Here is a 26,303-nt window from a genome sequence, read left to right as displayed (position 1 = left end):
CCTCTAGTAATTTCTCTATTTTGGTAATACTTGAATCAACCATTAAATAACAATCCTTGATCATCTTTTCTTAGCACTCTGATATGCCTTTCCACAGTTTTCCCCTCTAAAAATAAAATTTATAAATTGACACTTGTGTGTTACCATAATCCTTTTATTAAAAGGTGTTCTTACACAGTCAGCATTTATTGGTTATTCTCATAATTGGTAAGTTGCTTCAGATACTTCTTGATATCCCTCTTTAACAAGCAGAATGGTCAAGGTAGACATACATTTTCAAGAAAAATTAACAGAAATTTGATACAGGGTTCTAAGAAAAGATGCAGCAACTTTGCCATGCCTTAGGTAATTCAAGTATTAACTGAAAGACGTAAGGAAAGCTGACACATCCTCTTTAAGGATTACTAAGATTAAAAAGTGTACTAAAATGTGATTTTATTTTCAGCTATAGGGATGGTTTCCCTAAATTAATGGAATGGTTATGAAAGGTTTTTTTTCCACTTTGTATCTTTCAATTAGAACATGAACCTATATCCTTGAGAAACTCTAAAAGGAGGTCTCAGTTTTTTGAGCAAGGTAACACTTGTGACCAAGTACCAGCTGCTTTGCTACTGCCGAATTTCCACAGGTTCTTTTAGGACTAACAATGGTGTTGGGTTCTAAGCTTCTCCTGCCACACGCTGAAAGCAAATTAACCCATTTGTTTTATCTCTAGGATCATCTGGTTTTTCTTACAGCTCATGGGTCTACTTGTGTGGTAATGGGAGTTATTGCTGTGCTCTTACCTCTCCTTTATGTTTGGACCAATATCTGCAGAATAACCCACTTACAAGAAAAAGCTTATGATAACCCAGGTTCAGCACACACAAATCAGTATATTTGCAAATTTGTAAACAAGCCCTTATGGTATTTCTGAAGCCGTAAAATCTTTGAAGCTTTAGGCTACCTCTAATATTACTCGTACCTATATAAAAGCTGCATCCACAATTACATTCAGGAGATCCTGACTCTTAATTCATCTAGTGATAAACCTAAGAACATGGCGATGAGCAGAACAAAGTTTCCTGTCTTCTTTGTTCTGGAAACTCAATAATGACCAACAGTCTCTAGAATCTTATTAATTCAGGCCTTATTGTACAAGATAAACATTCCTACTAAGTCATTGGTATTTATATACATTATTCCTACTTTAGTGATTTTGAATAATGTACATTTTAGAGTAGCCTCTTGAAGTAATAGCATATTCTGCCTCGGAGAACAATGCTATTGATGTAGATTATAGAATCACTATTGCTTGGTAGACATCTGAGGTGCCGATGTAAAACGGCTTCTAGATGACCTATTCCTATTATATAGTACAGACCTCTATTATTGTTGCACTTTTACTGCTGGTCATGCTTATACCGTGTTAGTGATGTAATTTTGTTTTCCAACAAATGTGTTGTAGATGCCTATGCCTTGTGTATGTCTCATATTAGAGAAGACTACTTCCCATACAATAGATGAGATGGTTCCATAGCTTTTTCTGTGCAATGCTTGAAAATCTTTCTCATCTCAGACTAACAAGCATGTTTGCTTTTTTTTTTTGTGTTTGTTGTTGTTGTGGTTTTTTTTTTTGCTGTGCCATATTTTGCATTGAGCAAGATTTGTATATTACCATGTGTGTCAAAAGTAAATAGAAACTAATGTTTACTAATTATCTGGTTTAGTTATTACTACACAAGCAAAGTGTAAAAGACCAGATTTTATTGCGCTTTGGCCTTGACGGTCAGCCATCCTGTCACTTTCTGTGGAACATGCAGTCATAAATTATGTAGGTTTTCCTAATCTGTGGATCTCTGTATGCTCACTTTCTTAGGGAACCTTGGAAATCACTGATAAGACCACCCACTAGACTCTTAAGCCCCTTTCACACATAGCGACGCAACAGCGATCACGATGACGACCTGACCTTATCTGGATCGCTGCTGCGTCGTTACATGGTCGCTGGTGAGCTGTCAAACAGGCAGATCTCACCAGCGACCAGTGACTAGCCCCCGGCCAGCAGCGACGCGTGGAAGCGATGCTGCGCTTGGTAACTAAGGTAAATATCGGGTAACCTTTACCCGATATTTACCTTTGTTACCAGCGCACACCGCTTAGCGCTGGCTCCCTGCACTCCTAGCCAGAGTACACATCGGGCTAATAAGCAAACCTTTGCTTATTTACCCGATGTGTAGTCCGGCTACGTGTGCAGGGAGCCGGAACTGGCAGCCTGAGAGCGGCGGAGCTAGTAACTAATGTAAATATCGGGTAACCAAGGAAAGGGCTTCCCTTGGTTACCCGATGTTTACCTTGGTTACAGCTTATTGCAGGCTGCCAGAAGCAGTCTCCCTGCTCGCTTAAGTGATGTGTGCTTCACAGTGGGAGAGCGACAAGCAAAAAATGAAGCAGGACATTCAGCAACGAACGGCGACCTTACAGCAGGGGCCAGCTCGTTGCTGGATGTCACACACAGCGACGGGACGTCGCTGCTACGTCACCGAAAATGGTGATTTAGCAGCGACGTCGTTGTCACCGTGTGTGACACCACCTTTAAACCCCTTGAAAGAAGGATTTTAAGTAATTACAAATTCTACTAAATTTTGTCCAACAAATCTCTAACCATTCTGCGCTGCATTTTCTGCACTAAAACATGGTCTACCTACACTTAACATATCCTGTTTTACATGACGGGGTTCCCTTGTAAGATCATGTCTGCCCCAAAAGGTGCTTCCCTCACACTGGCCCGACAGTTGTCCAGTACAAACCTTTATGATGGGGACTTTCTAAAAACTAGCCACATTAATGGTGATACTCAAAAATGCATGCAAGAAATTAGTTTTTCCTCCACATTTAAGGCTATGTGCGCACACTGCGTCTTTTTGACGCTGCGTTTTTGGCCGCTAAAAACGCACAAAAACGCACCTGCGCCGAAAAACGCATCAAAAAACACATGCGTTTTTGCCGCGATTTGGTGCGTTTTTGGCTGCGTTTTTGATCTCTGCGTTTTGCTGCGTTTTTCAAATGCATTGCATGGGCGGAAAATGCAGAAAAACGCAGGAAAGAACTGACATGTCCATTTTTTTTTTTTATCTCAAAAACGCAGGTAAAAAAAACAGATGTGTGCGGACAGCAAAAATGAAAACTCATAGACTTTGCTGGGGAAGCAAAGTCCTGCAGTTTTGAGGCCAAAAACGCACCCGAAAAACGCGCAAAAACGCCGCGAAAAACGCACTGTGCGCACATAGCCTAATACGTTAAGAGCATACCATTTTTTGTCAGACCAGTTTATAGCTATTTTAGAACAACCTTTATGTCTGATATAGATTGTATGATTGAAAATTAAAGCAGAAGTTATTCAGTGGGACTAGAATTTCTTATTTTTACTTTTTTAAAATTTTTGCATTAATCCAGTCAATTGTCTCTGGACAATTAGTTTTATTCATTAGGTAGTATACAGTCATTATAAAATAAAGACTTTTTTTCCCCAGGTTTCTCACATCAGTTCACAAATGCTGTTGCCCATTCATGAATTTAAAGTATGTTTTCAGGGGTTAAAGTGTCCTATTCTTGGTATTAAAGCATTACTTGATTAGGAAATAAAAGTAGTATTAAAGGTTTGTAGAAAGTGAATCTCATTCTTCAGAGGTTTTTATTTTTTTTGTTTTCAACCCAAAATTTTATGTTTACTTGATTTGTGATTTGTCTTTTTTTTTTTTTGTCCACCTCGCTACTAGGAAGTACAGATTCATCTGCACCAGAGGTATGCTAAAACACGTCTGCTTTCTTCCCATTCTGTGCCACATTTGTACTTGGATTAAGGGTGGAATTGCCTCTTAGGTTGAGGATCTTTAACCTAAGAGGCAACCTCTATGGCAGTGTTTCTCAACTCCAGTCCTTAAGACCCACCAACAGATCATGTTTTTAGGTTTTCTTCAATATTAGACGGAATAATTTCATCACCTGTGCAACATTAAGGAAATCCGAGAAACCTATTTGAGGAAAACCTAAAAACATGATCTGTTGGTGGGTCTTGAGGACTGGAGTTGAGAAACACTGCTCTATGGGATTTTTCTATTCTCAGCCCTAGTCGGACCGAGAAAACAATCGCAGCATGCTGTGGGTGGAATCAAATTTGTTTTCACTTGCACCTATACAAGTCTATGGGCGCGAGAGAAACATCGCACTGCACTCGTATTACACCGGGATGCAGTGCGATATACGCATCAGCTAATAATGGGAGGCGATAGGTAGATTAGTCCCTCCCTCTCCTCCGCAGCTGTGCTGCTATCGCAGGAACGCAGCATAGTGTCATGACATTCGGTTCAGACTCTCAGCAGAGTGGGATGCGATGCACTCGCATTAATGCCTGGGTGGCCTTAGCCTTAGCCTCATTTTGCTGGACATGAGCGGCAATGCTGAACACAACCTGAGAACATTAGTATAGCTGTTTCTTATTCTAATCTTGGACAACCCTTTTTTTAAAATCTATCGGTGGCAATTCCTTTACTTTCCTTGTAGTTTTGATAATTCTCTCAAACAGTGCTAAATTGAATTTAGTTCTGCATGGTGTGTGTACGTATACATGATCACATCAAGGAGATACATATACAATTTTCTCAAATTATTCCTAGATGCCAGTTCCGCCCATTAATGTTTCTACAAGGTGGTCTTGGGACCCTGAAGAGGAGAGGAAGAGACAGGAAAAATGGCATCAAGAACAAGAGAAACTGTTGCAGGTAAAACCTTTTATGTGGTCTTTGGTCATAAATCAATGACCGAAAAGCCAAAAGCCATAACTTTATCTTTTCATCAACTTACCTATATGAGGCCTTAATCTTTAACCGACGAGTTGTAGTTTTGAATGACAATGTTTATTTTGCTATACTGGAAAATAGGCAAAAAAAATCCAAGTGTGATGAAATTGTGAAAGAAAAACAATTTTTCCATTTTTTTGTTTTGTTTTTAGGGTGTACATTCTATGATATCAAATTACGTTTCACAGTAATTTTTAAGACCGAATAAATTAGTATGGATTTTTCTTCATTTACGTAGAGCAAAAAAAAATTCTGAAATTTGTTTAATAAAAAATAAAATATTAAAAACAAGTTTGTCGCCATTTTCTGATGCTCATAACATTTTTATTTTTCCGTTGATTGAGTTTGGTGAGGGCTTGTTTTTGTGAGACAAGCTGACAATTTTATTGATGTCATTTTATTTATTTACTACAATTTGATATGTTTTGATTGAAATATCTTTTTTTGAAGGAGTGGTAAATGAACAAGCTAATTTATTTTATTTTTTTCTCACTATAGCTTTTACTGATCAAGTTAATTTTAGATTTTGATCGTACTTATTTTTGTTTTTTATTTAAATGAGGGAAAAGGGGGTGGCCAATTTTTAAAGGGGTGGTTCACCCATATTTTTTATTGTCTAGATCGATATATTGAGAAACAATGTTTCTCTCAAATACCTTGTGTTGTCAATAGTGCCTGTGAGAGGCGCTATTGCAGACCGCTGCTCCCCGTCCAGTGACGTACCCGTCAAATGCTGCCACGTCACATCCGTGCAGCCGGCTACAGTCTTCCAGACTCTGAGCTGTGAGCGGTGTTTCACTGCTGTCACAGCCCATTTGCTCCCCCCTCCTACTCCCTCCTAGCACGGCGCGTCTCCTGCTCCCCCCTCCCTCCTCCCTCCTAGCACGGCGCGTCTCCTGCTCCCCCCTCCCTCCTCCCTCCTAGCACGGCGCATCTCCTGCTCCCCCCCCCTCCCTCCTCCCTCCTAGCACAGCACGGCGTGTCTCCTGCTCCCCCCTCCCTCCTCCCTCCTCGCAGAACGCTGCAAGCAAGAGACGTGCTAGGAGGGAGGAGGAGCAGGGAGCAGATGGGCTCAGAATTTAGCCGGCTGCACGGATGTGACGAGGCTGCATTGGACGGGTACGTCACTGGACGGGGAGCAGCGGTCTGCAATAGCGCCTCTCACAGGCACTATTGACAACACAATGTATTTGAGAGAAACATTGTTTCTCAATATAATATCGATCTAGACAATAAAAAATATGGGTGAACCACCCCTTTAACTTATTTTTTACTTCTAAAATAACAGCAAACAAGGAACTCTACAATATGACGGCGTAAATCAAAGTGCAATAGTAAAATGTTGGACTCCTAAGGCCAAGTACTATGGCCGACTCAGTATTCTGTGAACAATAACAGATTACTGTATAGAAACTTAAAAGGAATTAAAAGGCAAGAAAAAAAATAAAAGGCAGACAAAGAGACAAAAACAAAAAGGTCAAAGATAGGACATGGATGTGAATAAAGGAGGTTAGGAGTGGCAAGAGGTCATCCTTGAGAGGGGCAAATGCATTTGTACATTGCAGGTTTACATTGCATTGACTAACTTGTGCATATGCAATCCAGAGACCTTTTACATCAGTGATATGTATGAAGAGATCACAAATTCTAAAACAATAGAATGAACACATGCATCGACAGCTAAGATGTTTATCAGATTTCAACCTGTATTGCCAGGAAAAATACAAGCGGGAGCAAGAGAGACTTAAAGAAGAGTGGGAACGGGCTCAGGAAGAAGCCGAAAAGGGAAGGCCTCTTGACCAGGTTTGACCCAAGCATCCTGTTTTTTCTTGAGTTTTAAGCTTTTCTCTTTTGACATTTTTTGTAAAACTGTTTGTTAAAGTAATGTAGTCATTAATTGATGCACTATATATAGGTGTCTTAAAATTCATCACGTTTGGGGAATATCACATTTTATTCATAAAAAACACAAGTGGCTAGTGAGCTGTATGACTTTTAGGTTTCAATGAGCCTTGTCACGGATGTCACCCTGCAGTAAGGAAATTGTGTTAGCCATGGTAGAGTAGTTGGCTAACCCCACATTTATGCCAAATCATAGATGGGTAGATTGTGTGACTGCATAAAGAATATATACTTAAAGAGAACTTGTCATTAGAGTAATGCTGCCCGAATTACTAGCAGAATCCGAGTTTGGGTGCATGATTGTATATAAAATCTTTCACAGAAATACCACATAGTATCCTAAAGAGACACATGTTGGCTACAATCTCGTCCTATAGTCCCTAGATTGTTTTTCTTGATGTCTTCTTCTTTTTTTTTTTTTCTCTTTTTTCTGAATAGCCGAAGCATAAGACAAGCTAGGCTGCAATCACGCAAACAAACTTCAATTACTGCTACCCATGATTCAGTCAGCCCGAATCTAGGAACTCATTCTATTTAAGCAATGTCTGTGGAGAACTGGGGATAAGGTCATAGTCCGTGCAATAGATTTGTGTAAATACCATCTTTATATGTATACATTCAAAGGAAACCTGTAGTTAGATTCATGCTGCTCCAGCCACGAGCAGCATGAATCAGAGTCTGGCTGCCTGATTGCAGGCAGGTATTTTTTTTCTTTGAAATACTGTGGGAGAGACCTAATAATTATAATTTCTGGAGTGAGGCATGGGTCCAAACCGGACAAGTTAGGCCTTCCCTGTAGTGTATGGCCAGATGTTTTTTGATCGGCAGCATGAATCTGAGCGGTTCCCTTTATGATATAGGTGTATAATGGTGTTTTGCGCATTTAGCTTTTTGTGCGGATACAGCTTGACTGCCGTCTTTGTGCCAGTTCTTAGGAAAACATGGTTATACCTTTCTTGCTTTCAGTTGTTTTGATGTAAGAAATGCAAAGCGATAAGACAAGTTAAGTCTTAGCTTCATAGTACACACTGAAGAAAAAAATCTGTAGCCACACCTAACATGGAAACTGCAGTCTAGAACTACATATGATAAAAATCTACACACCTAGTCAATAGATGTAGTTTTTAATTCCACTTTGGTTTCTCAATTATTTCAAACATAGTCTTCAAAAAGAGACCCCACAACTCCCCTACCCCCACCACCCACAAAGATCAGAGTACTAAACTTTTTGAAGGTTACATTGATTCATTTTATGAAAATAATTTGTAAATATCTTTCAAGTATGAGTTATACTTTAACTAAAGTGGAACTAAACTGTATATTTTGCCTGTTTAGCAAATCACCAGTCTGGCGACTAGTTAGGTACTGACTTAATGGGCTCCCATTATGGCTATTGATTTTTTTTTTTTCATAGTGTATTTGTAATTGGGCTTTCTAAAGTAGACAATTCATTCATATCCTATAATTTTTTCAGGAACCAGCAGTTCTACAATTCCATACCAGCAGGTCCATGACTTCATTTACCCCTTCTTCATACTTGAGAAAAGAGGGGTCTGAAGGTTCACTAAGTAGTGATGACAATTTTCAAGAGAACGAGAAAAGACAGGAAGAAGAACATGAAAGAAAAAAGAAAGAAGAAAACTTCAGATACTTGGAAGCCCAACGTAGACAGGCAGAGGAGGAAGAGCGCAGGCGTCGGGCAGAGGAGGAAGAGCGCAGGCGTCGAGCAGAGGAAGAAGAACGTAGGCGACGGGTAGCGGAAGAAGAGCGCAGGCGCCGAGGAGAGGAAGAGGAGCGCAGGCGCCGGGCAGAGGAGGAAGAGCTAAAGCAGCGGGCAGAGGAGTTAGAGCGCAGAGTTCAGCAAGAGTTGGAAAGAAAAAGGCAAAATGAGGAAGAACAAAAGAGACGTAGAGAAGAAGAATGGCAGAGGAAAAAAGAACAAGAGGAGGAACAGCAAAGGCTAAAATTACAGAGCGAACGAATCCCAAGAACAAATATCAGGTTAGTATTGTTAGCAAAGGATAATTGTTCACTTAGAGTCAATTTGTAATATTTTACTGTTTTTAGTCTCTATATACTATATATATACTATTTTACCATAGCTATTGATCTAAATTGTTTTATAGTTTTCGCTTGCACAAAACATGAAATAGATATGTTTCAATATAACCGGCAGTTCATTAGAGTGGTTCTGTCATTTAACCTCCGTTTTCCAGTAATAAAGCAATTACTGACCTGACCCAGTCTACAATGCAAATTTGACAAGTAAACTGTAGGAAACTGGAAATCTCTGCTGATAGTATGTGCTCCAGAAATGTTACAGAATTTTTATCATGAAGTGTTACTTAAAGTATAAAAATTTCACCAAAAATAAGAAAACATGAATCACAACACTTGATATTGATATGAAACTTTGATACTACATGTACCTTCCATGTCAATAATTCTAGACTGTTACAGAAAAAAAAACAAGAAGCTGACATTTTGCCTGGTCAGTCTTCTGCGCTGAGTGATGATGAGTGAATCTGACACTAAGCTGTGAAGCTCTTTTGTTCTAACATTCAGTTTTAGGCTTTTGTATTGGAATCCAATGGTGAAGTTCAATAGGGTCGATTCATCAACGTGCTTAGGCTAGAAATCTGGCGTGAGCACCTTAAGGCACAATGTTTTTGTGCAACTTGGCAGTTGCACAAAATTATTGTGACTTTTGTTGTTTACATGTCAGTCCTGGCTAACTATGCCAATATGGGCATATCGTGGGACGGACAGGATGTGGATGTGCCTGTCAAATTCATCATAAATTACGCTACTAAAGTGGCATACCTTACTCCAGAAATGTACATTAATGAATCACCCCAATGTCCTTTTAGATTTTGTCTAAAATAAGTAAACTCAAAAGACTAATCATTCTAAAGAAGCAAAACGGAGTATGTAACAGTAAAGCGACAAGAAAACACTGTTTGTGACATAATTGTTTGCAAACCTTGTTTTGATTGCCACATGCATAAAATAGTTATAAATCTTTGTTAGAGCGCTGTCATGATAAACTTTTCATTAAATGCATACTAAAAATATTTTCTATGGTTTGTTCTTACAGTTCTTACTCCAGATTATCTAGGACTTTTGATGACCCTGATTATACATCATACAACAGGTATGTGGTAGTAGGAAAAAAAGAATAAAAAACACTGCTTTTGTCCATGGGGCACACCTGTTCGGCACGTGACCAGACAGATGCATCCACCTCCATTGTACAACGCAGTGCATGTGTGACGCCCTGGCCTATCAGGTCGTCACAGGGTATTGTGCAATTTGCCCTTCTGCACAGTATCCACCCTCCTTGGTTATGGGTCCTGGTCCTTTGGTGTTGCTAACAGCTTAGCCAATCAAAATCCTAGGAACATTTTACACTGAACCCACCAGACACACCATTGGGGGGGCCTGAAGGGAAGAGGGCCGCCCACATGGGGGGGTTGGTGAGGGAAAGTGAGGAAAGTGACAGTTGAGCGGAAGTTGAGCCAGAGTGGAGGTGGAGAGTGGTGACCCTCGTGAGGAGAGGTCACGGAGCAGAGCTCCTGAGTATTAGGTGGCAGACGTTGGTCTGGGCCTGGTAGGAGCTGGAACCCCGGTCGCAGGGGATAGTGTCAGGGGGCACGGACTGCCGAGGAGGGCGGCCGGCGGCCTTGAGCTATCACCAGGCAGTGGCCAGGGCATGACTGGGTACGTGGACCCTACGCCGGAAAGTAGCTTCACGCGTTCCAGTAATTTACCCGAGGGGGGTGAAGACTTCAAGTGTCATCCCCAACCCGCTCCAAAATCTGGGTACTAGCGCACCGATGGGATAGGACTTTCCCAATACAGTACAAAGAAATCCTATGCGTGAACCCTGAGAGCAAGCTCACTCCGTTAGCCACACGGGTGAGCGGGACCCGAAGAGTTTTATACCGAGTTTTATATTCCTTAGAGACAACTTTTGCTTTTTTTTATGCCCAAAGTAAATTTTTTCTATGAAGCTAGTATCCATTCACAAGTGAAATAACCTATTTTTATACCTGCATACTTAATACAGATGGCTAGCTGATGCTGTATAGAAACTCATTAAAAAAATGGTTTCCATATTTTTATGATGCACCAATTTCTTTCTAAGGATATGTACACATGTTAAGTATTTGCAGCAGAAATTTCTGCACCATTTCTGCATCCCTTGGCAGGGAAAATCCTGCATAAAATAGGCACGATTTTGCCGCAGATTTTTCCCCACTCAGCAGGACAGAAATCTGCAGCAAAAATGCTGAAAGAATTGATATGCTGCGGATTTAATTCTGCCATAGATTTGGAGGTAAACCATGAGCAACGTGTGCATGAGACTTCGGTAATCTCATTCACTTTGCTGGGACTAGGAAATCCGTCAAGTTTTGTGACAAATCTGTGGAGAAAAAAGTGATAAAAATGTAGAGACCTGTTAGAAGGAAATAAGTATAGTTTGTAAATGCAGTTAAAGAAAATATTTTTTTAATGTTTTTTTTCTATGATAGGACTACAACCTGTAGTGTCCGGATCCATTCTAGAAGTCTTTTCTGATTATATATTTACTATCATTTACACAGCTTTTTGTGATTTAATTCTATTTGTTACACTGTTTTCCCATAAGGCATAAAATGACATAAAACAATATCTTTCAGTAAGGTTCTGTGATTTTTGTCATGGCCTCATCTGATATATATATATATATTTATTTATTTATTTTTTTTTTAGCAGCAAATTTAGTGATGCCTCTGAAACATCAGGCTATCCAGCTCAAAAAAATGGTAAGCGCTGGCTTTACTATATATTTAGAATACTATTTATTCATATAGTGCTATTAGTTTTTGTAATTTGTGGTATGTTATCGCATAATACTAATATAAACTTGTAAGGTATACAGATGTGTCTTATAAACTAGATATGTTTCGCATATTGTATTGTGTTGGGCTGGTTTCCATTTTTACACTGACCCTAATATGATAATGGAATAATAATGGCAACCTAAATTTTTGGCTCATCATGTGTAAATTGTGATTAGTGAGATACATTTAGTATTGAAATCCATTAGTTACTAATACTCCCCTTTACTGTGCTCTATAGTTATAATAAATAAGCATAAAATACCAGTGAGTCACGTATCATTATACATAGGAGGACATGGGAAGGCGTATGGTTTTGCTGAATGGGTATTCGAAGAAGAACAAAACAAGACACATACTGTGAAGCCTCAGCCACAAAAACTCTCATCAGAAATGAGGGATTATCCAAGCCAAGGTGGGCAAATGCTTGGCTTCTCTGCTTATCCATATCTAATAAGGGTTTTGAAAAGGGATATATACTGTCTTCCGATTGTTCTCCAAATGCTTGAATATTGACAAAGTGCTGCTCTCTTACATAGTCTATTGCCTTCTTGGAAATTTTCCTGGAGAAGGTGCTGCTGCGTTCCTAGGGTTTATAGGAGCCCATTTCGTGCACGTGACAAAGAATCATGCAATAGCATGTGATACACAATGATACTCCTGAGAAAGTTTCCCTTATTTCAACCTGTATAGTGCTATTGACCAAATAGCCTTAAATTTGTTTACAGACAGCAACCAAGAATTTAAAACTACATGGTCAGTGGGTGGATCACAAAAAGATGGAGGTGCAGAACAGGAGAGACAGCAAGTGATCAAGGACATGAGGAAGAAAGCGCCTCTTAATACTGACAACAGCTGGATCAGACAGCGGAGCTCCAGTGTCACAAAGGACACCTCGTCTCTTCCAAACTTAATGAGAAGGTAAAACTTGTCTTGGTTATTTAAAAATGTCTCCTTGTGGCTATTTATGGTCTTTCTGACAGATATCAAACCTTATCCATTGAGGTATGTGAACATTGTAGAAGACGTCTGCTTCTCTGGACCTACAGTATATCTGTCTATAAGCCAGATTAGAAAGCCACTCTGTAAGAACCATTAGTGTGTTTTAATCGGATTGACAAGCTACTTTTTTTTTTTTTTTTACCTACAGTGGGGAAAATAAGTATTTGATACGCGATTTTGCAAGTTTTCCCACATAAAAAAAATGTAGAGGTCTATCATTTTTATTGTAGGTACTCTTCAACTGTCCCAGACAGAATAAAAAAAAATCCAGAAAATCATATTATATGATTTTTAAATAATTAGCATTTTATTGCATGAAATAAGTATTTGATACAATAGAAAAGCAGAACTTTTGTACAAAAACGTTTGTTTGCAATTACAGAGGTCAGACTTTTCCTGTAGTTCTTGCCCATGTTTACACACACTGCAAAAGGGATTTTGGCTCCCTTCTCCATACAGATCTTTTCCAAATCATTCAGGTTTCTGTGCTGTTGCTGGGCAACATTGAGTTTTAGCTCCCTTCAAAGATTTGTCTATTGGGTTCAGGTCTGGAGACTAGGTAGGCCACTCCATAACCTTGAAATGCTTCTTACGGAGCTACTCCTTAATTGCCTTGGCTGTGTGTCATGCTGGAAGACACAGCCACAACCCCATCCATCTTCTCTTTAATACAGTGCAGTCGTCCTGTCCCCTTTGCAGAAACGCACCCCCAGAGTATGATGTTTCCACTCCCATGCTTCATAGTTGGGAAGATATTTTTGGGGTTTACGCCTCCTTCTTCCTCCTCCAAACACTGCGAGTGGAGTTGATAAAAAAAACCTTCTATTTTGGTCTCATCTGATTACATGACCTTAGCCCAAGCCGCCTCTGCGTCATCCAGATGGTCATTTGCATTCTTCAAATGAGCCTGGACATGTGCTGGCGTCAGCAGGGGGACCATACATGCTCTGCAGGATTTTAATCCATGACGATGTATTGTATTACTAACGGTAATCTTTGAAACTGTGGTCCCAACTCTCTTCAAGTCATTGACTAGGTCCTCCCGTGTAGTTTTGGGCTGATTCATGACCTCTCTCAGAATCATCTTTAGCCTACAAGGTTAGATCTTTTATGATGCCCCACACTGAGTAAGATTGACAGTCATCTAGTGTTTTTCCCATTTTCTAATAATTGGCCAACAGTTGTTACCTTCTCAGCAAGCTGCTTAGGTCTTGTAATTACCAGGACTTCTTGAAAGAGGAACACATGAAATTTTGCTCCCCTGTTATTCTTCAGATCCCCATGATAGGACAGAGCTCGAGAGTTATCAATCAGTGGATCCCTTTGACAATCTTCAATATAAATGAATCGCTCCTTGTAATAGTGACATTGTCTTGTAGCCCATTCCAGTCTTGTGCAGGTCTATAATTTTGTCCCTGGTGTCTTTAGACAGCTCTTTGGTCTTGGCCATGGTAGAGAGGTTGGAGTATGATTGATTGTGATTGTGTCTTCGAGTAGGAGACTTTCTTAATGAAAAATTAACAGGTCTGTGAGAGCCAGACTTCCTGTTGGTTGGTTGGTAAATGATTAAATACTTATTTCATACAATAAAATGCAAATTCATTATTTAAAAATCATACAATGTGATTTTCTTGATTTATTTTTTTTATTTATTTGTTATTCTGTCAAAGTTGAAGTGTACCTATGATAAAAATGACAGACCTCTCCATTATTTGTAGGTGGGAAAACTTGCAAAATCAGCAGTGTATCAAATACTTATTTTCCCGACTGTATAGTGAAATGTCTTGCTGGCTGGTAGTGCCAGTGTAGTCTGGGTTATTCCCTTTAAAAGGGTTGTCCACTACTTGGACAACCCTTCTCATTCCCCATGTTTTCCCCCATAAAATACTTACTCTCCTCTGCTTCCTGTGTGGTTCCGACCTTTGGACATTTAAGTAACAGTAAGTGAGAGCTGCGGCTGCCGCTCACTTCTTGCTAATTACTTATACGTTTGAAGGTCAGGGACAGAGAAGTTGTAGCTGATTGAGCCCATAACTCGCGTGTCATAACATTGTGAAGCCCAGAAACGCGAGTTCCAACACTGCTAGAACAGTGTCAAAGTGGAGGTGAATATAGGCTTTTTTTATTTTTATTGGGGCAAATATGGGGAATGGTAAGGGGTTGTCCAAGTAGTCGACAACCCCTTTAAAGTTGCCAATGTTGAGCAGCAATCACAAACATAATATATTCTGTTATTTGTGGTCAGGAAATCATTTAATTAAGATGTTCTTCTGTAAGATTTGGTACATTCTGTTCTGTAGCTCAGATGATCTAAAGTATTAGCTATTTGTATTCTGCTCAAGTCTGTAATTTTCTATTGCAGAGGAGAATCACTAGACAACCTAGATGCTGGTTCCAGCTCACGGAGACAGTCATCCTGGGCAAACCATTCATCATCTTATAATTCCTTATCATCCAGTCAAGACTTCGGGCAACCCTTCCAGGGACTGTCCACTTCTAATCGCACCTACCTGCGCAATCCATCTTCCAGCCTTCCACAGGTTTCTTCTGGCTCCGTTAAGAATGTATCACTTTCTCAGACCTCTGTGTCATCAAGTTTGCCTCGGAATCAGAATTCAACACAGACGCCTGGTCAGCAGCGCAACAAGTAAGCACAGAGATTTTCAATAGCATTTGTAGATATTTATTTTACATTGCAAAGACTGTAGTTAAGATCTTCACCTTTTAAGATTATTTTAAATGCCACCATCCTGGATGCAAATGAACATTATTTAGCAGTTTTAATAAGACACTCACTAAAACAGGTTTCTTTTCCTAAAGATTATGAAATACAAATTTGTCTTACCAGTTTATAGATATAGAGAGCGAATTACACATGCAACTGTTCCATTACTCCAAATGTATACCATAATTTGAACTTCTCTGCCGCTCATGACACTTATTTAAAAAATTGATGGAGTTGAGCAGAATTTAGAATAATTTATACGTGTGTGGAATAATTTGCAGTGCCAATCTGCCAGCCCATGGCTAATATTGATTTGAATCTTTAGCACACACACAGCACTTAATGCACCCAGTTTGAGGTTAGTGCCTCTTTAGTAAATCAGGCGAATTTTGAAGATTTGTCCCTATAAGCTGCGGCCACTATCAGTAAGTACCCAATCCAATCTGTATAACATAAAAAAAACAAACTGCTTTTATTATACTCACCTGTGGGGCAGCCCCATCCAATGGACATTATTGTGCCTGTTCCGGCGCCTCCTATCTTTTTGCGATTGCCATCCTCCTTTTCTGCTCCATGTGGATGACGTGTCCTACGTCATCCACACATAACCCTCCATTGCGTTCCTACACATGTGCACTTCTCTCTGCCGTGCTAAGGGCAGAGCAAAGTACTGTAATGCGCAGGCTCAGGGAAAGGGGAAAGACTGCCCACGCATGCGCACTACGAAAGAAATGCATATGTGCAAGAAAGCAATGGAGGACTCTGTGTGGATGATGTAGGATGCACCATGCACACTGAGCAGGGAAAGACGACGCCGAACACAAGAAGGTGGACGTCACTGGTATCTGTCTGGCACCTCCTATCAGACCGGACCGCCCGCAGGTGAGTATAATAAAAGCTGTTTATGTTATGCAGAGCGGCTTGGGCTCTTTATATACAGTATTCTATATTTTAGAATGCTGTATATAATAGCTCATTGGTGGTGGCCGCAGTTTATAGGGGACAAATCTGATGACCGGTTCCCTTTAATGAATCTCTCACAACTTATCCCAAAAAGGTACTGCTACCTAACTGGGTCGGTTGCCCGACTGGAGCTTTGGGATCTCTATGTGAATACAGCGCTTGGTACTAGCATATTTGTAATATGTGATTGTCAGTTTGTTAGCAGAATGTACCCAGGATACGTCTGCAATTTTTTTTCTTTAATATAATTTAGGAAATGATTATATAATTACATTTTGTTTTGCCTGGTTTCATTTACCTACTGAACAGCTCGTCATTCTTGAAGATCCTAATACTGTGCGCTGACTTCAGGTCTGGTCTGTGAAGGAAGCGTGACTCTATTTACCCATTGATGAATTTCTGCATTCTAGGGCATCTGTCAGACTTCAGACAAGGGTTCAGTTATTTTCTTATTCTGTATCTAGGTCAGTGAGCGGGAAGAAATTGTGCTCTTACTGTAATAACAGTTTGGGCAAAGGAGCGGCTATGATCATCGAGTCTCTTGGTCTTTGTTTTCATTTACATTGTTTTAAGGTGAGACATTGAGGACATCTGAATTAATCCTCCAATAACTGACTGCAATGGCTGCGGGTACTAACACTAATCATTTCTTTGTGTCAGATTATATTCCATGAAACAATCTTGTAAATAAGTTAAAGAATATCCAGCAAGTAGAGGGAAATTTGGTTTAGACATTGCAGAAATTACACTATGAACCGGCGTGGGTGTATTAGTAGGACAGCACATATGCAGTAAAAACTTAACTGTTCTCTTACAGTATTTGCTTATATTTGAAGTATATATGAAAATTGTAGCAGCCAATCAGCTTTTACCTCTTTTGTATCGGCCTGCCTTATTGACAATCTATTAGGCCCGTCCATTTTCTGGTAACCTCATATGGGTTAGCGGGTTTACAAACCACTTTATATGGCTGTATGGTTTTGCTGGTAATTGTAGTTTTTGCAGCAAAATCACTTCTATTACCATTATGTTAATGGCCATAAGGGTTTTCAGAATTATCGGCAACCTCAAGCGGTCATTTAACAAGCTATTTGAAAAGCCTTCTCGCCGCTTGTCGGGATGTTTCATCTGCATGCGGCTGCAAAAATATGGAAATCTTTAGTTCTAGTAAAAAGGACGTTATATGACATACTTCTAACCATCATGGAACAATGACCATAGTCACCAGGGGTTTGCAAAAGTAGAAAAAAAACATTATTGCACCTTACGTATGGCAAAAACAATGTTTCAACCTTTATGGTACAGGCTGTTTTCTTCATATGTATGAAAGAATAAAACTTTCTACTTTCTCACCCTTGGTATCGTTGTTCCATGATGGTTAGATATTGACACCTAGTGGATTCCTTGACTGTGTCTGATTTTGATGCTCACATTGCCTCGAGACGCTGTGGATCGTTTGTTTTTTGATTCATGAGATAGTTCTGTCACCATCTCAGTTGTAAATTTGTAGAAATTCTGATGTGGAAGTCAAAAAGAAATCCCATACACATGTATATAGTGAATGAAGTTTGGATGAAAACTACAGAAACTTCTATTCCCTTGTGAGCTCCGAACGCCTCCCCAGACTACATGTCACCGATATCAGTCAGACGCCACCGTTTCTTAGAGATGAAGGTGATGCAAACCTGCTTCACTTTCCTATCCCTTGTGGATTCAAGATGCCCTGAAGCAAAAGCTTCACTTTCTGAGTTATAAAAACCATCTTGCCGGGCTGTCAATGAAGACACGGCCTCCAGTGTTGTACACTTAGAACAGACAAAGCCAAAAATGAATTCTAGTCTGATTAAATGCAAATTTCATTCTGCGGCTGGAAGAGACGAGGTTATTTCTTCCTGGTCTCCGTTTATTCTAATCAAGCCAGTAATACGAGTGCAGCAGCTTGTTAACTTGATTTTAGTGTGTGGATTTACAACATTTATCAGTATTTGATTTCATGGAATACGTCTGTGCCACATCAGCTTACCTAGTGCCAATCTGCCGGTGCATCGTTCGGGATACTGTTCCCTATCTAGCATTCATCACCTATGCATAAAATTACAACAGAAGCTGATCACTCTGCCTGGCTGCTGCCTTATCTACTAATGATTTGGGTTGCTTTGCTGCTTTATTCAATCATTTCAGGCTTTGCTGGATGTATCCTGTAGGTTGGTTTACCGTCCATAGGCCTAGCAATGTCTTATGTTGTAAGTCACTTACTTTTCTGCATTTCTTTTCTTTGACAGTGTGTTGCCTGTGAAACAGACCTTGGAGGGACCCAGTCTGGAGCAGAAGTTAGAATCCGGAACAACGACTTGTACTGCAACAGCTGCTACATCAAGTTTAAATGTACGTTTCCATGACCTGTATCTGTGTTGCTTTTCATCTGATGGCAGTTTACTTCTGCATTTGACATATATCGGTATTGATTCTCTTCTGATGGTAGTTTAATCCTGTATTTGACATGTAGCTCACTGTTTTATTATTATTAAGGAGACTGTCACTGTTTATGCTGTCCTATCTAACGGCTGCATAAATGGTGACAGAGACCTTGATTCTGGTGCAATATCTTTCTTTATTACTTTTAGCTATATTCTTGCAATCTATAGTTGTCGCAGAGCTGGAGTGTTTTTTTTCATGTGCATTAGCTGCTGAGGAGTTAATATTCTGTGGTATATTCTCATAGAGATGAATGGAGCGCCTTCCACATGCAGGTCCACCTCACTCCATTCATTCACCACCTGATACTACTACATTTCTTTACTCTGATCCTTGAGAGAGGTTTTGGTTCTGTGGCTAACCTAGGGCGTGAGACAAGAAATCACTGTGTGCCGCTGCTGTATCGCAGTATAGGGCAAGTGAGAGCTGAAGCATACTCACAAGTTATAATGACAAGCAAGTCTCAAAATGTCCAACTGGTTCTCACTTCTTGCGATTTACTTGTTGCAGTACCTTACATGGTGCCATGAGATACCACTTACTTGTACCATGCTGCAATGTAGCAGTTACATACAACAATCATTGGCTGTATGATCTATGCCATGGCCACCAAAGTCACCGTGTTGCCCCTGGCAAATTGTCTAAAATGGGAATACCCATTTAAAGAGTCACGACATGACTTAGGAAATACTTGAAATTGAAATAACAACACTTGGATATCTTCGGACTGTGTTGACATACACGCACTTCATAAGTGGAATAACATCTAGATGTCAATTTTTTCACACTGGGAGGAATAATAACAGGAATAGCACAGTGCAACAAAAAAAAGATTTCAGTTTGCATAATCTAAATTTGATAAAAATGCTCAGTATCTTTTAGTGTCTGAAGAAATTCTATCCACTACTAGCCTGGTTGAACTAGATGGACCTAGGTTGAAAAAAGACCTATGTAACTAGCTCACACAAGTTTTGTCCTGCACTTTCTATATGCCTTGCGTGGCAAATCTGTATCATTGGTTATGCAACAGTATATAAAAATCTCATAAATCCATGACACTGAGAAGTCTAGCACTGTTGATGACAACCCTGGAAACAGCGGTAATAGCGGCTGGGCTTGTCTAATCACCTATAGGGAAAGCTATTTAAATTATCGCACACTAATCCTTGCCTAGAGGTCATGTTATAACCTAAAATGGATAAAATTGGAAAGTTTTTGTAAGAACAAGACAAATACCACTTGTTAAATATCCTCTCCGTTCTCAAAAAGGAAGACATTTTTAATTCTATAGTTTACTGCTTGGTGTGCAGGCTACCGGCTACTTCTTCACTCTGTTAGTAGTGGCTAGTCTCCTAGGTGAGGAGCGCAGCACTTTCAAGCTTTTTGCTATACAGCTTGCAGACACTGCCTTGAAGCTGACTGGCAGCCTCTGTTTACTACATCGGGGAGCGTTCAGTTCTGTCAATTGGCAGTAGTGCTCCATCCTATGGCAAACAGAATGGCAAGGGTGGGCATCTGAAAACACAGAGGCAATCCCTTTGTATGATCTTTTATCCAAAGTGTCAATAGAAAAAAAAATAAAAATAAATCTTTTTTTTTCATATAACCCGAATATATTCTGCAGCGCTTTACATACATCAGGTAGACTGTCCCCATTAGGGCTCACCATATAAATTCCCTATCTGTGTATGGCTTTGGAGTGTGGGAGGAAACCGGAGAACCCAGAGGAAACCCATGCAAACACTGGGAGAACATACAAACTCCTTGCAGATGTTGTCCTTGGTGGGATTCGAACCCAGGACCCCAGCGCTGCAAGACTGCAGTGCTAACCACTGAGCCACCGCTCCGTGATAGTTGTAAACGTGGGAGAGGCTCCCCTGCTGCTCCAGTACCACTGCTCTGCTGGACTTCCTTGGGGCTAGTGGTGATGGCTCTTCTGTTCTGAAGGATTGTAGAACATCATCCCTTTTAATCCCAGTGGACACCTGTAGAGATGGGGTTTCTGAGGGGGGAATATAAAGCTTTCCCTCTTGCAGCCAAAGAAAAAGTGATGTAAGACCCTGTAGCTTCTGTGTTAATTTGCACTATACCAATTGGGCAGAAAGTTTTATTGGTTATCACATTATGTAAACCAGGATATATTTGTCACTGACTTAGTACTGTTTCCTTTCCATCATAGCCGGACAGCCCACCTCCATGTGAAGGCCTTCTCATCACAGAACCACTTCTAGAAATAGCAGAGGAGGAGTGATCCGGCAAGGACGTAAATCTATAAGCACAAGCTGGATGCGTGCTTTCTACAGCTTATATATGTTATATATAAGAAATGACATTGCAGTTGCCTTTTATTGTTGCATTACCTCATTAACCAGATTTCTTTGTGGTATATTTATGAGAGGATAATCAAATCTAAGGGGCAGGTTGTATTTTCAGTGTTCTGAATTCTGTATGTAAAAAGTCCGCTTATATGTAATTTCAAAATATTTTTGAGCCCTTTTTTCATCTCTTTCCAGAGGGTATTTGCAATAGAAAATTTAACAGATTTTTGCATTAAGACTTCTGTTGCCTTCATTGTTCTGAGCAATATTTACTCTTTATAGCAAAGTGAGATTACATTGATAATGCATGTGAATGTATGGTTCTATATTTATATAGACGTGTAGCACAATATGATATCACTGCTTTGTGGGGAGGTGCAGGATTGTTTCTGATACCCGTTTTCTAAACCTCAATCTATGCAAGAATTGTGATGTAACACAAATTTTCACTAACCTTTTATTTTCTTTCTGAAATTTGTTAAGATAACGTTTATTTTCTGACAGAGTTTTCTGTATCTAAAATATTTTCTGATTTACTTTTGTAAATAAAATTGTGGCTGCATTTAAATCAGAAATTACGGTTCGTTTTTTTTTTTGCTTTTTATCCATGAAACAAGAGGAGGGTGCGGACTTTCTAACCATGTAATAAAAAGCAATTGTTGTGCTCCCCTTCATTTCTTGTCTTTGAGATACTTAAAGAAGAACTTCCACGTGTTTTCTTTTATTAATTGTCTGTAGGCATGTCATGTTGTGAGAGTGTAATATACTCACCACTGCTCTCACAGGTGCCCAGCGCGTTTCCATTCCTTTGCTCTGTGATGTCCCCACAATTGCGACTAGCTGGCTCCCTCTCTGCATGAGTTGAAGTATCCTTTACAATGAAAGCGTATGGAGCCTCGTTCAGACGCGCCATAGGCTTACATTGTAAAAGCCACTTTCGGGTCACTCTGAGCGTAGTGTTATCTGGAGAGTCTGATGAGCGGTGATATCAGAAGCGGAGCAGAACACTGTTGGATACCGGAATATACAGAATGGTTTCTAACTGAAGACCTGCAGGGTTCTCTAGGTAAACAAAAAATGCAAGCTCCACAGGTGGAACAACAGGTCTGACATAAAGGAAGATGAAGGGAATGGTTTTGGTCGTGTCCCGTGGGGGTGGGGGGGGCCTGTTTATGGGGTCCATGTTGCTGCTGTGCATTCAAACAGTAGTTTTCCACCAATGACTGCTACCAGACTAGTTACTGCTTCACCCTGCTGGACTCTCCCTTGCGTGTAGGTATGGATAGGCCTCTCAATTGATTGCTGTGGTTCTGGGAGGAGATAGCTAGGGATGGTGCAGGACTAGTCTATTCTCTGGCTAGAATTCCCAGCCGGATCTTCGAGGTATGTTTTCTATGGAACACTTCAGTTGCAAATGTGCAACCAGGCTGTGATTAACGTTACCTGCGGTTTGGGAAACATGAATCCATGGAAAGATTCCCTTTTATGTGCGCACACTGAGTATTTGGTCAGTATTTTCTTTGGTATTTGTAAGCTAAAATAAGGAGTGGAACAATCAGAGGAAAAGTGTATCACTTACATGGAGTGAGGCCATGCCCAGCTAGTCTGAATGTGGTTGGGAGTAGAGATGAACAAACTCAAGGTTCCATGTTAAAGGGAACCTGTCAGATGCAATAGCAGTTCTGAGAGGATATTGCTAATCCCTGTCTAACCGTCCCTCTCTATAGTAGACTAGCATAGATAAAGAGATCTTTAGAAAAAGTATTTCTAAAGAACTTTTACCGAGTGCCCCTGGACGTTAGTCGTCTGTCATTAGTATGTTAGTACGCCCCTGTGGGTGTGCTATCATGCTAATGAATATGCAGCGTCACAGTATGAGCTCACTCACACCTCTGCCGCCATCGCTGGATTTCGGCTCAGTGCGCATGACCCCGAAGTTTTTGTCATGCGCACTACTTCAGTTTGAAACCAGGACGCGTACACCCGGCTTCATAGTGCGCATGACCCAAACTCCGGGGTCATACATACTGAGCCGTAATCCAGCGTCGGTCGGCGGAGAGGTGAGTGAGATCATCGTGTCACGCTGCGTATTCATTAGCATGTTAGCACACCCACAGGGACGTACTAACATGCTAAGGAGGACGACTGGCCGGGGAACTAACTCCCAGGGGGTTAGTCCCCTTGCTCATTAGCATACGGTAAAAGATCTTTAGAAATACTTTTTAGCAATATGCACCCAGAACTGCTCATGGTTCTAGGTGCATATTGGAACTCACAGGTTCCTTTTAATACCAAACACAGACTTTATTAAAAAAAAAAAAAAAACTGATGAATTCGGAGTTTGGGTACTTTACATTTGAACACACCAGTCACGTGAGCATTTTTTTTTTTTTTTTTTGCAATTTCAAAACACTTGGAATTTTTTTTCACGTCTGTCAGTACACTATATGGTAGCATGAATGGTGTAATTCAAAAGTACAACTCATCTGGCAAAAAACAAGGTCTCTTAATGCTATATTGACAGAAAAATAAAGTTATGGCTCTTAGAAGAGGGGGAGAAAAAAATGGAAAATCGACCGGAGGTAAAAGGGTGAAATTCATTACAGCTCACGGCTGTGCTTACTGGATGGGGTCTTGTTATACTAACAGGATATATAGTAAGCCCTCTTATCTCCCTGTCTCCACCCTCCTCAGACAGAATCGATGACACGAGATTGCATATTCTCTCATAACTCTTAACAGTATAGTAATAAGGCCCCCAGCGCCACCCTATCTACCCCCCTTTGACTCACCCTCTTCCCCTCTCCTCTCACATTCAACCCATGACATGCCTGAAGTTAAACAAACAAACAAAAGATCCAGCAACTCTTACGAATGCAGTTTACAGGCAAGCTTGATGGATGGCACATCATGCGGTGGGTGGCAGTAACGAAGACTATGGTAAGTCCAGGGCCAGACAATGTCTCTGCTCAACCTAACGTGGGCACTAGGGCCCAGAGGAAGGCCAGAGGGAGTGGACCAGAGCATGCACATAGGGTGGAGCTAACTGCAATGCTACTTCCTGTAAGATGTTTGTCAAGTTAGCTCCAGCATGCACCACACTGCCCTGGTAGAGACTGCGATCAGCCACTGTGTACTGTGCAGCGTCTCACTCACACAGTGGAGACCTCAGAGCTAGACGCTGCATGCTGTCTAATGACAGAAGCGTAAATGGCGCCAGGCGGGCCCCTTCATGTGGGGGGGCTCAGGGCGATGGCCCCCTCCAGTAACTATGCTACTGACAGGACATAGGAAAGGGGTTTTTCCCACAATCAAAGTTCATTTAAAAGTTGATTTAAATCAATAGATCTTGAAATAATAATAATTTTTCACAATTGGATGTGATTTAAAAAAAAAAAAAATGTTTCTGTGCAGAGATCTTATATGTGTGTCCCTTCTATGTACTGTGTAGTGGCTGTGTCTGACCGTACAGGAACATGGTCTGATCATTACACAGCTCCTCGACTGGGGAGCATGCAAAAGAGTATACAGACAGCACAGCACGGGATCACAGCTGATTCTTTTTGTGAGGTAAAACACTCCCCAGCCTATATTTAAAAAAAAAAAATGTTTTAATGCAAAGAAAATTATTTGTAATCCTGTGCTGTAATGTCTGTGTACTTTGTCTTCTCTTTTGGGGAGGAAGTAAAAAAAAAAAATCCCTGTATGGTCAGGCACTGCCATTACATTGTACTTAGCATGAGCACGTACAGTATACATGGTGGCCATAAAATTACCTAAGGTGTTTGTAGTAGTGTGCAGACTGACCCAGTGGACAGAATTGGCTGAAAATTGGTATGTATGCTGTTCAAGGCATGAGGAAATGGATAGCAACTTAAAAAATGTTTTATACCAAAACTCCCCACCAGGTGAAAAAGTGGCGCTGTATAGTAAGCGCGCCTTGCAACTCAGTCTGCAAGATGACTATCTTTACCGGATCATGTGCTGTTAGTGCGGTTGTTTTATGGGAATGCCAGGAATGCTACAGCTGCACTGAGAGCCTTTCGTTATTTGAAAGACCTTCACACATGTAGTAGTCCAATGGTTGCCAATTCCCTGACACAGATGATGACACGTTTTGAGGCAACAGGGTTACTGAGCATTCAGCCAGGGCGCGGGCAACAACCGGTAAGCAGAGAGGTTGTGGAGGACATTGCCACTGCCATCGTGGAACAGGGCACAAACAATCCTGCTGGGAACAGTAGTGCACGCAGGGTTTCCAGGCAATTGGGGCTCCCGTAGAGCATAGTGTGGAAAGTTCTCCAAAAGGTCTTGCGGGCATACCCGTGCAAAATTAGTCATCATCAACAACTTCTTCCTCTTGACATTGATACCCGCATGACATTTGTGTTCATGTTTCTGGCGGAAGTGGATAGCAATTTGCCATCGAACATTCTGTGGTGCAACGAAGCGCATTTGTACCTGAATATAAAGGTGAACGCACAAAACGGTCGCATATGGGCTACCGAAATTCCACATGCGGTCGAGGGTTTGGGGTTCCGCTGCATTTGCCAAAGGTAACCATTTGGTTTGGCTTCACCTCATCATTCATCCTCGGACCGTTCTTTTACAAAGAAATGAGGCCAACTGGGGTTGCTATTTGTTCTGTGACTGCAGCGAGATACCAGACAATGCTGGAAACACTGGTCATTCCGCAACTCCAACAGCGGCAGTGTCTTCAGACAACCACCTTCATGCATCATGGAGCATCACCTCACATAGCAAGCATTGAGCATGTTCTGCATAGGATGAACATGATCATCATGCGTGATGGCGGCCATATTGAACAGTTATGCTAGTCTGTGGAACAATTGTGACATCTACAATTATCGGCACACTGTTTTTGGGCCTCTCGCTCACTGTCCAGCGCTTTTTCACTTGGTGGGGAGTTTTGGTAAAAAAATTTTTAATAACGCTGGTTTCACATCTCCAGTATTTTGCCGGATCCGGCACAAATGCAGTACAGTTACATTCATTTACAATGGAAGCGCGACACCATGCGGACACATGTTTCATACACAACCGCATGTGTCCGCATGGTGTCACGCTTCGATTGTAAATGAATGTAACTACTGCATTTGTGCCGAATCTGGCTTCTGGCAAAATACCGGAGATGTGAAACCAGCCTTAGATGCCTTCTGTTACCCTATGCCTTGAA

General features: G+C 40.8%; 1 protein-coding gene across 14 annotated transcripts in view; it reads left to right on the top strand.

Moving 5' to 3' along the window:
* Window positions 1–21,702, top strand: part of LMO7 (LIM domain 7) — a 208,813-nt gene extending 187,111 nt beyond the window's left edge. For 4 of the 14 annotated variants that reach the window (XM_075336796.1, XM_075336795.1, XM_075336802.1 and 1 more), the window contains 13 exons: window positions 520–576; window positions 3,759–3,784; window positions 4,656–4,760; window positions 6,555–6,641; window positions 8,215–8,741; window positions 9,838–9,894; window positions 11,496–11,548; window positions 11,916–12,038; window positions 12,352–12,544; window positions 14,988–15,272; window positions 16,778–16,886; window positions 18,596–18,698; window positions 20,968–21,702. In XM_075336796.1, coding sequence (XP_075192911.1) covers window positions 520–576; window positions 3,759–3,784; window positions 4,656–4,760; window positions 6,555–6,641; window positions 8,215–8,741; window positions 9,838–9,894; window positions 11,496–11,548; window positions 11,916–12,038; window positions 12,352–12,544; window positions 14,988–15,272; window positions 16,778–16,886; window positions 18,596–18,698; window positions 20,968–20,990 — 1,748 coding nt within the window. In that variant the 3' untranslated portion in view covers window positions 20,991–21,702. The remainder of the gene's footprint in view (window positions 1–519; window positions 577–3,758; window positions 3,785–4,655; window positions 4,761–6,554; window positions 6,642–8,214; window positions 8,742–9,837; window positions 9,895–11,495; window positions 11,549–11,915; window positions 12,039–12,351; window positions 12,545–14,987; window positions 15,273–16,777; window positions 16,887–18,595; window positions 18,699–20,967) is intronic. The other 10 variants (XM_075336805.1, XM_075336809.1, XM_075336804.1 and 7 more) reach the window with 7 other exon arrangements.
* The last annotated feature ends 4,601 nt before the right edge of the window (window positions 21,703–26,303 follow it).

Source organism: Anomaloglossus baeobatrachus, chromosome 2, assembly GCF_048569485.1.
Source record: "Anomaloglossus baeobatrachus isolate aAnoBae1 chromosome 2, aAnoBae1.hap1, whole genome shotgun sequence".
Classification (NCBI taxonomy): domain Eukaryota; kingdom Metazoa; phylum Chordata; class Amphibia; order Anura; family Aromobatidae; genus Anomaloglossus; species Anomaloglossus baeobatrachus.
Note: the sequence above shows the minus strand (reverse complement) of the source record. Positions and strands in the feature narration are given on the sequence as shown.